We start from the raw sequence: 16422 nt of genomic DNA on the forward strand, positions 1-16422 counted from the left end.
ACGCAGGGCTCTCACTGCCGTGGCCTCTCCCGTTGCGGAGCACAGGCTCCGGACGCGCAGGCTCAGCGGCCATGGCTCGCGGGCACAGCCGCTCCGTGGCATGTGGGATCTTCCCGGACCGGGGCACGAACCCGCGTCCCCTGCATCGGCAGGCGGATTCTCAACCACCGCGCCACCAGGGAAGCTCTCCCAGCTTTCCTTTTTAATAAGTATACCTAAGGCTTTTTAAATGTTGATTTTAAAATATCACATAAGCAGGTGTGCAGGTGGGCCGCAAACCCACGAAGATGGGGTAATAGTGACTGGATGTTTGGGAAATACTGGTTTCTGACGGATGCATTGTCAAGGCCATAGAAATGCCCTCCCCAGCCCCACTGACAGCAACCCCAGGGCGTTGGGAGCCTTCCTTCCGGCTTTCCTCCCGCAGAATCTGCAGCCTTCCTTGGTGTGCCTCTTTCTCCGGTTTCTGGAAGTTCTTCTGAGCTCCCAGGATGCCACAATCCTGGGCCCCAAACTTCTGGGCCGAAACCTCCAACATACAAACGATGTACTGGCAGCTGAGGAGGGAGCTGGCCCTTCTTGCAGAATCCGTCTGAGACGCAGCAAAGGTCTGCAGGAGTGCTGTAAGCAGGCTGAATGCCAGCACCACACTGCTTGGGACGCCCCCGACAGAGGGGTCTCCAGCACAAGGTGACACAGGGACAGAGCACGGACTTGGGAGTCCCTGGGTAGCTCCACCTCTTACCAATCGAGGGACCTCAGACAAGTCACTCTTGCCTCTTTGGACCTCAGGCTGCTCATCTAGGAAATGGGAATTTCTCACAGCATCCTCACCGCAGTGCAGAGATTACAGGGGAGCTGTAGGCTGAAAGGTGCTTGACTAATAATGGCAACTCTGTGTACTGGTTGGCATGTTTTGGGGCTGCAGATAACAGAGACCCCATCTAACAGCCCCGGGACTTGTCAGAAAGACAGATTCTCAGGCCCCAGCCTAAACCCAGTGAGTCAGACCTCTGGGAGGTTAACAAGCCCTCAGGGTGATTATGCTGCTGGTTCAGTTGCAGAATCATTGCTCAGAAAATCGTTCAGATATCTTATGTGAGAAGTCAGGAGGGAGATGATTCGGGGACAGCAGCTCAGAGATGTCGGGACACCTGGTCAGCATCCCTGCAAACCTCGCCCAGTCCTCTGTGGTCAGGACGGCCACCGGCCGCAAACTGTCCCCACACTGAGTCTGAGATGGGACGAAGGGATGAGGGGGCCGGTCCTCCTCACAGTATTCTCTCTTTTCTCAGGGAAGAAAATCTTTCCCAGGATCACCCAGCAGACTTGTTTCTAAATCCCTTTCATCACTGATAGGTCACGTGCCCATTCCTAGGTTTATCACAAGGAATCGTGATAGAACAGGAGGGTTTAGAGTAAAGAGAGGCTGACCGGGGGCCATGAAGGGGTCATGTGGTGTAAGAGTTAAGAGCTAGGTCTCAGACATGCCGGAGTTTGACTCCCACATCAGCTCTTCACCAGCTGTGTGACACCGGGCCGGTCGCTCAACCTCTCTGAGCATCAGTGGCCTCCTCCGTTAAAGGGAAATAATAACAGTGTCTACTCCAAGGGGTGGTTATGCAGATTAAGTGAGGTCGAACTTGAGACGTGCTTAGCCCTTGGTGGGCACACACAGCTGCCACATTTGATCACTATATTGCTTTGCAGCATGGAACTAGTGGCAGTGGTTACATGCCACAGGGAGACAGATTTCTACCAAATACAATAAAGAAGATTCAAATTGGTGGAACTTCCAAAGATGAAATGGCCCTTGTGAAGAGGGAGTGAGCTTCTCATCCTTGGAAGAAAACAAGCAGAAGCTGGAAGATCCTCAGACTCGATCTACTTTAAATCCTCTTTCCTGATTCTGGCTCCCAGCAGAGACCTGCCTTTCCCTCCTCGGCCCTGCCCAGAGGGCCCTGGGGACCCACTGAAGGGGTGACATGAGCTATGGGATCCTGGCTCCTCAAACCATGGCCGCTTCATTCTATAAAGGAAACACGAAAACCCTACAGCTTTTTAGGTGGTCTTGAAACCGTTATGTCTTACAGGGTTCAATTTCGTTTGTTTGTTTTACCCATTTTCCTTCCAGTTTTTCACACCAAACCAAAACCTGTCCTAGACGACCACTGGGCCTTAAAAAGTCTTTTAGCCCCTTAAAAAAATAAATTTGTTGCCAAAGGCCCAGGTGTTGAAAACCTCATGGCATTCCTTTGACTCTTTCATCTTGGCCAACTAAACTGGTAGCAGCCTTCGCCCAAGGACCAATTCTTCTGTCAGTGCCTGGCCTGCCTCCGAGGAGGGCAGAAGGCCTCCCTGTGGGCCCTGGCTGCCACCACGCTGGACAGGGATGGGCTGGCTCATCAGGCAGCAGGCTCCCAGCTCACCTGCTCTCACCTTCTTACACCAAACATGGCTGTGGTCCCAAGGATATTTCCTCTCCATCCTGCTGTCACTAGCCCAGGCCCACTGCCCCCACCCCTACCTGACCCAGGAAGATGGCAAAGGAACTCAACCTGTGCCAAGTGCCACTATGTGCCAGGACTGAATGGGCACCAGACACATGCTGTCTCATCTAATAAGCCCATGTCTCCATCAACAACTTGCTAATTCAATATACTTGTCAAATATAATAATTCAAATCCTAATTAGATTTTCTTTGTCAAAATGTCAGCTAGGAATGTGTTGGGCTGCATGTAACAGAGACCCAACCACAGTGGAAGGTAGGAGGGTGAGGATGCTGTGAGAAATTCCCATTTCCTAGATGAGCAGGGTGCAGTGCTTGGGAAGTTCTCAAGGACCAGGTTCCTTCCCACTTACTGCTCTGCCATCCACAGCACATGGCATGTGTCCTTGTGGTTGAAAGATGACTGCTTTGGACTTCTCTGGTGGCTCAGTGGTTAAGAATCTGCCTGCCAGTGCAGGGGACACAGGTTCGAGCTCTGGCCCAGGAAGATCCCACATGCCACAGAGCAACTAAGCCCATGAGCCACAACTATGGAACCTGTGTGCCACAACTACTGAAGCCGGTGTGCCTAGAGCCTATGTTCTGCAACGAGAGAAGCCACCACAATGAGAAGCCCACGCATGCAACAAAGAGTAGCCCCCCGCTCGCCACAACTAGAGAAAGCCCACGTGCATCAACAAAGACCCAATGCAGCCAAAAATAAATAAATTAATTAATTTATCAGTTAATTTTTAAAAAAAGAAAGGTGACTGGTTCACCTCCAGCAAGTCATAGACATTCCAGAAAGGAAGAGACATTTCAAAAGGCAGAAGCCATATGGCAGTTGATTTTGCCCCCTTTTATTATAGATATTTGTATTTTTCAATTCTAGAATGTCCAGTTGGTTCTTTTTCTAATTTTCTAATTCTTGGTGAAATTTCTCATTTTTTCATTTATTTTGAATGTATTTTTCTCTATGACTTCAACAGAGATATAGATCAGCTAATCCGTGTATCTGGACCAGTCACCATTCACTGTCTTTTCTCTTGGACAGGGGTTGGCATACTTAAAGCATCCAATTGATAAATATTTTAGAGCTGTGAGCAGTAGCATCTCTGTCACGATTTAACTTTGTGGTTGTGGTGAGAGCAGCCATAGGCGATATGTAAGTGGACGAACATGACTGTGTTCCAGTAAAACTTCATTTTTAAAAGTAAACCAAAAAAAAAAAAAGAAAGAAAGAAAAAGCAGACGGCCGTCCCCTGGGCCATAGTGTGCTGACCTCTTCTCTTGAGGATGGACACATTTTTTGGTTTGTTTATTTCTTTGTATGTCTAGTAATTTTAGATGGTATCTTGGACATTGTCAGTAAGGCATCCTGGCGATTCTAGATTGTTACATTTTGTTTGAGCAGGGAATTAACTTGTCTGGACTCAAACTCTACTCCACTGCAGTGGCCTGTAACTGAAATCACTCTCGGTTCTGTTGGCCTTTGCTGAGCTGCTGGGAGTCGGCTGTGCGTATGCATGGTTCGGGGGTCAGCCAGAGACCTGGGCAGAGCTTGTACCCAGAATTTGGCATTCCTCTTCTAAACTCTCTCCTTTCTGGAGGTTCCCTTCTCACTTTCCAGCTGCTGCATCCCCTGGTTCTTCAAGACGTGAGGCTTCTTTTAGACGTTTAGCCACTCGTATGGGATGCTGACTAGGGCTGTGTTCAGGCAAAAAGTTGAAAACTACTGGAGACTCACACAGTGCAATCCCCTTCCTCCAAGCGCTGACTCCCATGCAGTTTCTGCCTGCCTTTGCTTCTCCCAATTACCATCAGAGACTCGTATTTTATATTTTGTCTGGAGTTGATGGTTGCCACGTATAGAATGGTTGGTCTGACTGTAGCTACTCTGCCATCGCTGGGAGAGTAGAACCCAAGTCTAACTCACCCAGAAAAACAATGGAAGCATAGCTTTCCCAGAAGTTGCAGCCGGTAAATTTCCACTGACAACGTGTTGGTCCGAATTGGGTCCCACAGCCATTCCTAGCTGCAAGGATGTTGGGAGAGATGCCTGTTTTTTCCTGAGCACGTTGCAAATCCAACTGTAAAGCGGGTCCTATGAAGAAAAATGGGAGAAGGGACCTTGGGTAGTTAAGGTGCAGCTCCCTTGGGAACTTCCACAGGTGTAGTTTCTTAGAGCTGCTGTAACAAATGACCACAAGTCCCGTGACTTAAACAACAGAAATGTGTTCTCTCACAGTTCTGGAAGCCAGAAGTCTGAAATCAAGGTGTGGGCAGGGCCACGCTCTCTCTGAAGATTCCAGGGGAGTGTCCTTCCTGCCTCTTCCAGCTTCTGGGGGCCCCAGGCATCCCTTGGCTTATGACCGCATCCCTCCAATCACTCTGCCCCAGCTTACGTGGCCATCTCAAGATCCTTAACTAATTGCATCTGCAAAGATCCCAATTTGAAACAAGGTCACGTTCTGAGGTTCCAGGAAGGCATGAATTGGGGAGGGATACTGCTCAACCCAATCTAACAGGTAGACACCAGTCCTGCAGGCTGAGCAGTGGTAGCTGGTTGCCCACGTGATAGCTTATCTCCCTGGACACTTGGATTTGCCACCATTCACTCTTTGGGGTCTTTGCCTCAGGCCCTCTGTAGCTCACTGTTGGGGGCAGCACTCTGGGAATCAGTGAGTGATGTGGCTCTAGTCTCCAGTCTGTGCCGTGTCCCATTTTCCCTTTTCAGCCCCTCATAGTTAGAATCTTTAGATCTTCCCAATATGACACTTTTGAGGGGGTGGGAAAAGAATCTGGAGCCAGTGGGCCTGGGTTCAAATCCCAGCTCTACTCCTTATACTCTGTGAAACCTTGGATGGGTTACTCAGCCTCTCTGTGCATCAGTTTCCTCATATATAAAATGGGAACAGTAATAGCAGCTACTTTGTTTTTTTTTAAATTTATTTTATTGAAGTGTAGTTGATTTACAATGTTGTGTTAATTTCTGGCTTACAGCAAAGTGATTTACAATGTTGTGTTAATTTCTGCTGTACAGCAAAGTGATTTACAATGTTGTGTTAATTTCTGCTGTACAGCAAAGTGACTCAGTTATACACATTTTTTTTTTCATATTCTTTTCCATTATGGTTTATCACAGGATATTGAATATATTTCCCTGTGCTCTACAGTGGGACCTTGTTGTTTATGCATTCTCTATATAATGGTTTGCATCTGCTAATCCCAAACTCCCAATCCTTCCTTCCCCCACTCCCCCTCCCCCTTGGCAACCACGAGTCTGTCTGTGAGTCTGTTTCTGTTTCGTAGATAAGTTCGTTTGGGGCATATTTTAGATTCCACATATAGGTGATATCATATGGCATTTGTTTTTCTCTGTCTGACTTCACTTATATGATAATGTCTAGGTCCACCCATGTTGCTGCAAATGGCATTATGTTTTTTTACGGCTGAGTAGTATTCCATTGTATATATGCACCACGCCTTCTTTATCCATTCCTCTGTTTACATTTAGGTTGTTTCCATGTCTTGGCTGTTGTGAGTAGTACTGTAATAGCAGCTACTTTGTATGGTTGTTACGAGATTCAAAGAAGTTAGTACAGTTTTTTTTAAAGCATTTGGAAGCCTGGTACATAGTAAATGCTGTATACATGTTAGTTGTATACCATTATTTTAACAAATATGTTGTGCGTTCCTGGCATTTTTTTCCATCTAAAACCCTGCCCTGGGCCTTCAGGCAGCAGCCCCTGCTGTTCTCAGGGAAGGGAGACCACAGCAGAACAGCAGGAACAAAGAGGTACATTTTATTTAGCTTTTGATTTACTAGACAGATTTCTGGTTTTTTAACTTTTTTCTTTTGACATCATTTCAGGCTTGCACAAAAGCCACACAAATACTCCTAAGAATTCCCCTCTACCCTGCATGCAGCTTCCCCAGATACGAACACTTACTGCATTTCCGTGATCATCTTCTTTGCCTTTTTTTTTTTTTCTATTTAAGAGGGAGTTGCAGACATGAGACCCACTTTATCTCTAAATACTTCAGTATTTCGTAGGAGCAAGGACATTCTCTTCTGAGGAAGGAGACATTTTCTTACAACACCTGGTATAATTATCTGGATCAGGGAAGTTGACATGGATGCGTTATGTGATCTAATCTATGGACCTTATTCAGATTTTGCCGATTGTCCCAGGAATGTCCGTTATGGCAAAAGAAACTCTCAGCTAATGAATCACGTTCAGTTTTCGTGTCTTAATTCGTGTCCTTGAATCTGGACAACGCCTCACTTAGGTTCTTCTTTCATGATGTTGACATTTTTGAAAAGATTACCGACCAGATGTTTTGTGGAACGTTCCTCATATCAAGTTTGTCTTGTGTTTCTTCCTTATGAGATTCAGATGACATGTTTTTGGAAGGAATCTCACAGAAGTGACATTGTAAGCTTCTCAGTGCCTCAAACCAAGGGCATGTGTCTATTTGCTGTGGGCTCTGATGTCAGTTTTGAGATCTTGATTAAGGTGGTGTCTGCCAGATTTTTCTGCTGTGAAGTTCCTCTATTTTTTGGTAATAGATAATGATCTTGCAGAGAGATATATTGGAACTATGTAAATATCCTGTCCCCAAAAAACCTTCACTCACCAGTTTTACCCTCTAGTGATTGATACCTCTTCCCTGAAACAAGTATTTTATGATGGCTGTCAAATGGTAACTGTTCTAATTATGCTACACCTTCCACACTTATCATTTGGCACTTTCCTCTAAGGAAGAGGTTTCCCTTCTCCCCTATTCGTTTATTCACACACACACTGTATTTTATAAACGTATATTCCAAGTGTATTACTTGGAATATACATGTTATATACAATATATATACACACGTGTTATATACAGATATATATACACACAGGCATATATTGTTGTGGACTCAATAATTCTTATTTTATGCAGTGCATTACAATGTTGTTTTTTGTGGGTTTTTTTGATGCTCAAATCATCCCAGATTTGAGCGGTGGGAACCCCTTCCAGCTGGCTCGTGTCCTTTTCACACAGCCCATCAGTTGTGGCTCAGCTTCCTGGCACAAGGTGCTCCTGGCTCGCCTTGTACTTTCCTTCCCCTAGTCTTGGAATCAGTCATTTCTCCAAGGATCCCTACTTCCTTTTGGTGGAGACTGTATCTAAACAGATACATGAAACTCTCTGGTGGAGAAAATAGGTTGAGGAAAAGGATGCTCGGATCTCAAAAGCCACATCTCATGGACCACACAACAGATTTGGGGAGAATCTGGTTCTTCACCCTGCCCAGCCTCTGCAGATAATAGGAGAGCAGAAGCCTAAACCCCGCTGCTGGCCATGGTCTGAGGGGCTCCCCAACCCCAGGAGGCTGAGCCCACCTCGTGCTGTAGACACTTGGAGACACTTGCTTTCCCAGAATCCCTTGCAGCTAGGGTGCATGCATGGGACGTGTTTCTATAACTTCCAATTGGGAGCCCCTGGTGCAAGGAAGGTGGTGTCCAGAGACTTTTCTCGGGGGAGCAGTGGGACTTCAGGGATAGCAGGTAGGGGTGCCAGATTTAGACAAAGTAAAATAATAATAATAACATTAAAATATTGTATGGAACATACCCTTTCTAAAATACTATTGTTTTTGTGCAGTTCAAAGTGAACTGGCTCACCTCTGTTTCATCTGGCAACCCTAGGCATGGGATAACAGGAGAGTCTGGACTCCCTCCCCGGCGGGCTGTATGGCAGCCACCCACAGGTAGGTCCCACCAGACCATTCTGTGGAGTGATTTTAGGTGTCATTTCTGGCTACAGAACCCTCCTGCCTGGTCCTCCAGCCCTCCTTGATATTCTGTGGGAACCACAGTGTTCTTATAACAAGTCCCTTTTTTGCTTAAATAAGTACAGGGTGCTGTGAAGGGCCACCTGTGCCTGCCTCTCATTGTGTTGGAGTCATGTGGGGACAAAAGGAGGAATCCCCCAGGTCAGTTCCAGGAAACTGGAGAGTAGAAGGGAGCAGTTCCCCACTTCCTTCCAGAACTTGCAGGATTCCCCAGCCTGCAGCCTGAAGACAGCCACCCACCCATCCCTCCATCCTCCATCATCTACCATCCACCCATCTACCCATCCATCCATCTACCCATCGATCTACCCACCCATCCATCATCCGTCCATCATCTACCATCTACCCACCCACCCACCCATCCATTCATCTGTCCATCCACCCATCATCCCTCCGTCCATCCATCCATCATCTACCATCTACCCACCCATCCATTCATGCACCCATCCATCCATTCGCCCATCCATCATCTACCATCCACCCATCTACCCATCCATCCATCCATCCACCCATCCATCCACCCATCCAACTATCTACCCATCCATCCATCCATCCATCCATCCATCCATCCATCCATCCACCCACCCACCCATCCATACATCTACACATCCATCCGTCCATCCACCCACCCATCCACCCATCCATCCATCCATCCATCCATCCATCCACCCACCCATCCATCCATCTATCCATCCATTCATCCCTCCCTCCATCCATCCGACATTTATTCAACACCTACTGTGTGTTAGGCACTGTCTGGGTCCTAGAGACACTACAGATGAAAAAATACAATAGATACAAGTGTGTCTGCTCCCACATGGAGCTTACATTCACGTGGGGGAGGCAGGCATTAAACAAAACAAGTTACACACGTTCTGTGTCAGTTGGTGAGAAGTGCTATAAAGATCAAAGAACGAGGAAGGGGGCAGGGAGTGCCGAGGCTGGGGCTGTTGGTATTTTACACTGAGTGGTCAGGTGAGGTCAGGTCCCTGAGAAGGTGACATTTGAAAAGGGGGATGGAGGTGAGGGAGGAGCCCAGAGGCAGTCAGAGGGCAGAGAGTTCCAGGTGGAGGGAGCGGCGAGCCCCAAGGTGCTGGGGAGAGAACGTGGCTGGTCCAAGGGCCCAACGGAGGCCACAGGGAGGGAGGGCACGGGCGGGGCGGCGAGAGCCGAGGACAGACTGGGGACAGCCATCGGGCCGTGGGAAGGACTGGGGTTTGACTCCAGGGCAGTGGGGGCCACAGGTGGGTCCGGGGCCTTGGTGGGCTGGGCTCTGACTTCTGTGTTTAAAGGCCATTAAAAGCCACCTTGAGGAGAAGGGGGGAAGGAGGGCCTTCCGAATGAACTGATTTAAACTTGAAACAACCAGGAAAACCAGGATGCCTTTCCCTGAATGACCAGTTTTATTCTACCAAGTTCATTAGTTGTGGGGGAGGGGAGGGGGGGGGGACTTGAGATCTAAAGGTCAAGTTTCCTCACAGGAGTGGGTGGCTGGAAAATTCAGCGCACCTCACAGGCATCTCCTATTTATTCCTCGCCACAACCCCACAATACCCCATTTACAGATGGGGAAACCGAGGCCCAGCGGAGCCGAGCACCTTGCCCAGGCCCCCAGGCCATGGGTCCCGCCCAGGCCTATCTGTCCCCTGAGCTCAATCCCAGACCTGCCTTGGTCACGAGCTTCTTTCCAGCCTGAGTTGCCTCTGGCGAGCCCTTGCACTCTGTGGGACTACGGAAATGACCAGAAGCCCAGCCTGCCCTTCCGGCTGCCCTGCCGATACGCCCCACCCTCCCTGCTGGGCTGGCCTGGAAGCACCAGCCCTGGCCCATGGGTGGATTGAGACGAAGCATCTCTACTGATGGGCGTGGACCTGGGCTAACACGGTTTTGCCCCCCAGATAAGATGGCCTTGTCACGCAGGGGTGCGTGTGGACACAGCGGCGAGGACAGCTTGCAAGTCCCAGAGAGGCCCAGGCGAGGTCAGCGAGGACTGTCTTCCCCCGCCAGCTGGTCTGGTGGCGCAGGCAGGCCAGGCCTGGAGCAGGCAGCAGGACCAAGACCCCCCTTCCCCCCTTCCCAGGGCTGCTAGGACGACCTGCCCACTTCCGGACAAGGCTGGCAGAGCCACGAGACGTCTGATCCCAGATGGAAAATTGAAACCACGCTGCTCCGTCACTACAGCCATTTGTCACTGGACGAGGGTGCATATAAACAGCTTAATTCAAACCACACTGCCACCCCCTCCACTCCCGCCTTTCCGGAGCTTTCCCTCGGCTGGCTTCGAGGTAACAAATACAGTGCAAAATCAAAATGAATGGCCCTCTTTCCTACTCCTTGTTGAGCTGAGCGTTGCTAAAATGCTTTATCTTGTCTTCACGTCAGCCCCATGACATAAGAATTGTTATTATGCCCACTTGTCAGAGGCCCGAGTTAAATCATTGGGCCAAAGTCATGCAGAGAAGAGGCAGAGCCAGATGCTAGCCAAACCTTCCCGTAGATCCAGCTGCCCCTCTGTGACCTTGGCCGCTACGCCGGGGCACACAGCGCCCAGGTGCACAGCCAGAACGTCAAACCTGCGCTGGATCCCAGGTCCACTCCACTTGCTGAGTGTAGGCGGTGTTTGAGGTCCCTCTCTGAGCCCCAGTGGGAGACCCACCCACCTTGGAGACTTGTCCCACAGCTGATAGGTCTGAGCTGGGCTTCATCCTCAAACCACGTGCCCATCAGCTTCTCTCACCATCTCAAAAATCTTTTTAATCTCTGGTATCATCAAGCAAGGGAGTATAACTAAAGAATGAGGAGCCCCCGGGTTAGAGTCCCTCTGGGGTCCCTTCTGGCTGTGTGATCTTGGGCAAATTCCTTAACTTCTCTGTGCTTCCATTTCCTTATCTGTACAAGGGGCCCAGTAATAGTACCTATCTCATAGAGCAGTCCCGAGGAGGAGTCGATGAGATAGTGTGTATAAGGTGTTTAAAACAACACCTGGACTCTTTACTCAAGGCTGATGAATGATACAATAACAAAGGAAGCCCTGCAAATGTGTCTGATTGTATCACAATAATAAGTGAATGGTTATAAAACTAGCTGAGCAGCAAAAAGTGCTCATACTAGCAACACGTGGATGAACAAGTGAGTGAATGAATGAACATGAAACTGGCCAGACTAGACCAGCAGAAGCCCACGGGAGCCTGGCCCTGTTTTCCGGTGTCAGGAGCCCTGGGCTGTAGGTGAGGGTTTGTGTGGTTGTAAACCGAGCCCACACGGATGGAAGGGGGAGAATTTGATTTCCCTGTGCAGGAAACCTGTGAGCTTGGATCCACAGGCTGCTTCCCCAGCCCTACGAGGAGAGAATTTGTTTCTGTAAGGCCCCCTTCCCCGTGTTCACCCTGCCCGCCTCGTTCAGTGATTCTAGCTGAAGTAGTGAAAACAGTGAAGGGGAGTAATTCTCCCGGTGAGTTGTCTGGGGAGTGGTGACCAATCCTTTTCCAGCCAGAGTCTCGGAAGGCAGTGGATTGGAGGCTGGGAGCCTCAGGTGACAGTTTAAGTGTCCTCCCCGCCTGGTGTTCTGGGCTTAGAAAATCAACGGAGAAAAGGAGGTCTTGTGTTTTCTCATGCACGCGTGTGTGTATGCGTGTGTAAAGGGAGAGTCCAGGGTAAAGGAACAGCGGGGAGCACGAATACTTTCATAAGACCGAGCTACTGTACCCAGAATTAATGTGACACTGCATCTTTAAGATTGTATGGTTGAAACCAGACAGCCACCGTATTCCAAAACTCCTCCCCATTTCACCCGAGCCAGGCAGTGTTCTCAGCTCTTTACAAATATTAACTTATCAGTCCTCAAAACAGCCTCATGCGGCAGCTACCGGTATTATCTCCATTTCAGAGATGAGGAAACAGGCACAGAGAGGGTAGGTGACTTACCCAAGGTCACACAGGCTGGAAGGAACAGAGCCAGGATTTGAGCCCGAGCAGTTGGGTTAAACTGCCTGCTCCTGACCGCTAGGCCACGCCACCCTCAGAGGGAGTCCCTGACCCAGGGTCGCTCACAGCCACATTTCAGGGCCACGTGACAGGATGTGACCAGAAAGGTGGGCATCAGTTTCGTAACACACTTAATTCTTCAAACTTGGCTCCGAATGGCTTTCAGAGTTCCCAACTCATGCGTCAAAACCAGAAGGGCACTCTTCTTGTTGTTATAAATGTATTCACTTATTTATATATTTTTTTGGCTGTGTTGGGTCTTTGTTGCTGTGCGCGGGCTTTCTCTAGTTGCGGCGAGCGGAGGCTACTGTTCGTTGTGGTGCACGGGCTTCTCATTGCGTTGGCTTCTCTTGTGGAACACGGGCTCTAGGCGCATGGGCTCAGCAGTTGTGGCACACGGGCTTCAGTAGTTGCAGCACACAGGCTCAGTAGTTGTGGTGCACGGGCTTAGCTGCTCCGTGGCATGTGACATCTTCCCAGACCAGGGCTCAAATCCGAGTCCCCTGCATTGGCAGGTGGATTCTTAACCACTGTGCCACCAGGGAAGTCCAAGAAGGACCCTCTTAAAAGCAAGTCAAGAAAGAAAGTCCGGGAAACCATTCCAAATCGGAGGAGACAAAGGAACGGGGTAACTACACACAAGTGGGTCCTGGACCCGGGAAATAAAGGCTTCTTAGAGGCTTCACTGGGATGACCTTGAGAGTGAGCTGTGGGTTACACAGTAGTATTGTGACATGTTAGAGTACACGAAATATATTATGATGCCCTAATAGTACAGGCCAACCTTGGTTTATTGCACTTTACTGCGTTTCGTGGATACTGTGTGTTTTACAAATTGCTGGTTCGTGGCGACCCTGTGTCTAGCAAGTCTATCAGTGCCATTTTTCCAACAGTATTTGCTCACTTCCTGTTTCTGTGTCATATTTTGGTAATTCTCACAATATTTCCAACTTTTCCATTGTTGTTATATTTGTTATGGGGATCTGTGATCAGTGATCTTAATGTGACTCTTGTAATTGTTTGGGGGCACCACAAACCACACCCATATTAGAAGGCAGACTTAATCCATAAATATCGTGTGTGTTCTGACCAATCCAGAGACCAGCCGTTCCGCCCTCTGCCCCTCTCCTCGGGCCTCCCTATTCCGAGACACAACAATATTGAAATTAGGCCAATTAATAACCTTGCAATAACCTCTCAGTGTTTCAGGAAGAGTCGTACATCTCTCACTTTAAAGCAAAAGCTAGAAACGATGAAGCTTAGTGAGGAAGGCTTGTTTAAAAGCCAAGACAGGCCCAAATCGAGGCCTCTCTTGCCAAACTGTCAGCCAATTTGTGAATGCAAAAGAAATGAAGGAAATTAAAATGCTGCTCCAGTGAACACAGGGATGATAAGAAAGTGAAACAGGCTTACTGCTGATACGGAGAAAGTTTGAGTGATCTGGATAGAAGATGAAACCAGCTACAACTTTCCTTTATGCCAAAGCCTAATCCGGAGCAAGGCCCCAGCTCTCTCCAGTTCTACGAAGGCTGAGAGAGGGGAGGGAGCTGCAGGAGGAAAGTCTGAAACAAAGGTCGGTTCATGAGGTTGAAGGACAGAAGCCGCCTCCGCAGCACGAAAGTGCCAGGTGAAGCCGCAGGTGCTGAGGGGGCAGCTGCAGCACGTCCTCCAGAAGCTGTGGCTCAGGTCACCCATGAAGGTGGCTGCACTGAACAAGAGATGATCGCTGTCGAGGAAACAGCCATTAAGAACACTCATGGTTCATGGGAGGAGGTCCAAATATTGACATACACAGGAGTTTGGAAGAAGTCGATTCCAGCCCTCATGGACAGCTTTCAAGGGTTCAGAATTTAGTGGAGGAAGGAACTGCAGATGTGGTGGAAACAGCAAGAGAACTAGAATTAGAAGTGGAGCCTGGGGGCTTCCCTCGTGGCACAGTGGCTAAGAATGCACCTGCCAGTGCAGGGGACATAGGTTCGAGCCCTGGTCCGGGAAGATCCCACACACAGAGCAACTAAGCCCGCGCGCCACAACTAGTGAGCCTGCGCTCTAGAGCCTGTGAGCCACAACTACTGAGCCCACGTGCCACAACTATTGAGCCCGCGTGCCTAGAGCCCGTGCTCCACAAGAGAAGCCACCGCAATGAGAAGCCCGCGCACCGCAACAAAGAGTAGCCCCTGCTCACCACAACTAGAGAAAGCCCGTGCGCAGCGACGAAGACCCAAGGCAGCCAAGAATAAATAAATTAATTAAGAAAACAAAAGTGCACTGGAAATAACATTTAAAAATAAAAGTAGAGCCTGAAGACGTGACAGAATTGATGTGATCTCATGATAAAACTCGAATGGAGGGGCAGTTGCTTCTTATAGATGAACAAAGAAAGTGGTTTCTTGAGATGGAATCTACTCCAGGTGAAGATGCTGTGAAGATTGTTGAAATGACAACAAAGGATTTAGATTTTTTTTTTTTTTGGCCACGCCGCGCGGCATGTAGGATCTTAGTTCCCCAAGCAAGGATGGAACCTGTGCGCCCTGCAGTGGAAGCGCGGAGTCCTAACCACTGGACAGCCAGGGATGTCCCAAGGATTTAGAATATTATATCAACTTAGTTGAGAAAGCAGGGTTTGGGAAGACAGACTCCAATTTTGAAAGAAGTTCTATTGTGGATCAAATGCTATCACACAGCATGATATGCTACAGAGAAATTGTTCACGAAAGTCAATCGATGCGGCAAACTTGACTGTTCTCTTATTTTAAGAAATTGCCGCGAGTGAGGCGGCGGGGCAGGGCTGGCACCTCCCCCAGCAGCCGTGGCGTATACCGGCCTCACCTTGCCTCTCATCGTGATGAGCGTGTTCTGGGGCTTTGTCGGTTTCCTGGTGCCCTGGTTCATCCCTAAGGGTCCCAACCAGGGAGTTATCATCACCCTGTTGGTGACCTGCTCCGTTTGCGGCTACCTCTTTTGGCTGATTGCAATTCTGGCCCAACTCAACCCTCTCTTTGGACCACAGTTGAAAAATGAAACCATCTGGTACCTCAAGCATCACTGGCCTTGAGTAAGAAGACCTGCTCGCCAGGGCTCAGTCATTGAGGTCACGAAGAGAACTCCTCTAGATGCAAAATCACCTCCATACCCAGACCACCTTCCTTGCGTCGCCCACTTTGGCCGTCAGCTGCCTTAAATGTTCCCACCACGTTTGAATATCTTACTCTACAATGCAGTATTTTTTCCTGTCGCCTTTTTTGCACTTTGATGAATGATGTGCCTATTGAATCTAAACTGTGCTGCCTCTATAAAATGTTTATGTACTCTTCCGAGATAGAAAATGCTGTTCTTCTGAGAAATAACATTACTCTCTCCTTGGAAACTGTGGATTTGAAGATGGCTCCTGCCTGCTCACAACACGAGAATCAGCGAAGTGTTTAAAAACTGTTACATGACAATAAGACTCCAGTGGGGCCGTCAGTAAGAGAACATGCTCAGAGGGAAAATCTGTCCCATCAGAATTATACCAAAGTATATTTTCAGGATGAATTTCTTATTTCTGCCCTCCTTTGGAATAAATTATTTTTCTGCTCTCTAAAAAAAAAAAAAAGAAAGAAATTGCCGCAGCCATGCCATCCTTCAGTAGCCACCGCCCTGATCAGTCAGCGGCCATCAACAACCAGGCAAGACCCTCCACCAGCAAAAAAGAGGACGACTCGCTGAAGGTTCGGATGATGGTTAGAATGTTTTAGGAATGAAGGCACGTACATTGTTTTTTCAGACTTAATGTAGTTGCACACTTAACAGGCTACAGTATAGTATAAACATAACTTTCATATGCACTGGGAAACCAAAAAATTCAGGAGATTTATTGCAATATTTGCTTTATTGCAGTGGTCTGGAATCGAGCCAGCAATATCTCTGAGGTTTGGCTGTATTATACTCTGGTAAGATGTTAAATTTCCTGATTTGGGTCATTTTATTGTATTCAGGTAGTAATAGAAAGTCGTGTTCTTAGCAAACACACACCAGAGCGTTTAGGGAGAAAAGTGGCTGATGTTTGCAACTTACGTATATATTATATTTACATGAAAACATATATAGGGGAAGAATGTAAAAT

General features: G+C 48.4%; 1 protein-coding gene across 1 annotated transcript in view; it reads left to right on the forward strand.

The window, feature by feature from the left end:
• The window catches only part of CRISPLD2 (cysteine rich secretory protein LCCL domain containing 2), a 109086-nt gene that overhangs the window by 49775 nt on the left and 42889 nt on the right, over nt 1-16422 (forward strand). The window contains exon 17 of the mRNA XM_007468463.1: nt 428-623. Within this exon, the coding sequence (XP_007468525.1) occupies nt 428-623 (196 nt within the window). The remainder of the gene's footprint in view (nt 1-427; nt 624-16422) is intronic.

Source organism: Lipotes vexillifer, unplaced genomic scaffold (genome assembly GCF_000442215.2).
Source record: "Lipotes vexillifer unplaced genomic scaffold, Lipotes_vexillifer_v1.1 scaffold23, whole genome shotgun sequence".
NCBI classification, from domain to species: Eukaryota; Metazoa; Chordata; class Mammalia; order Artiodactyla; family Lipotidae; genus Lipotes; species Lipotes vexillifer.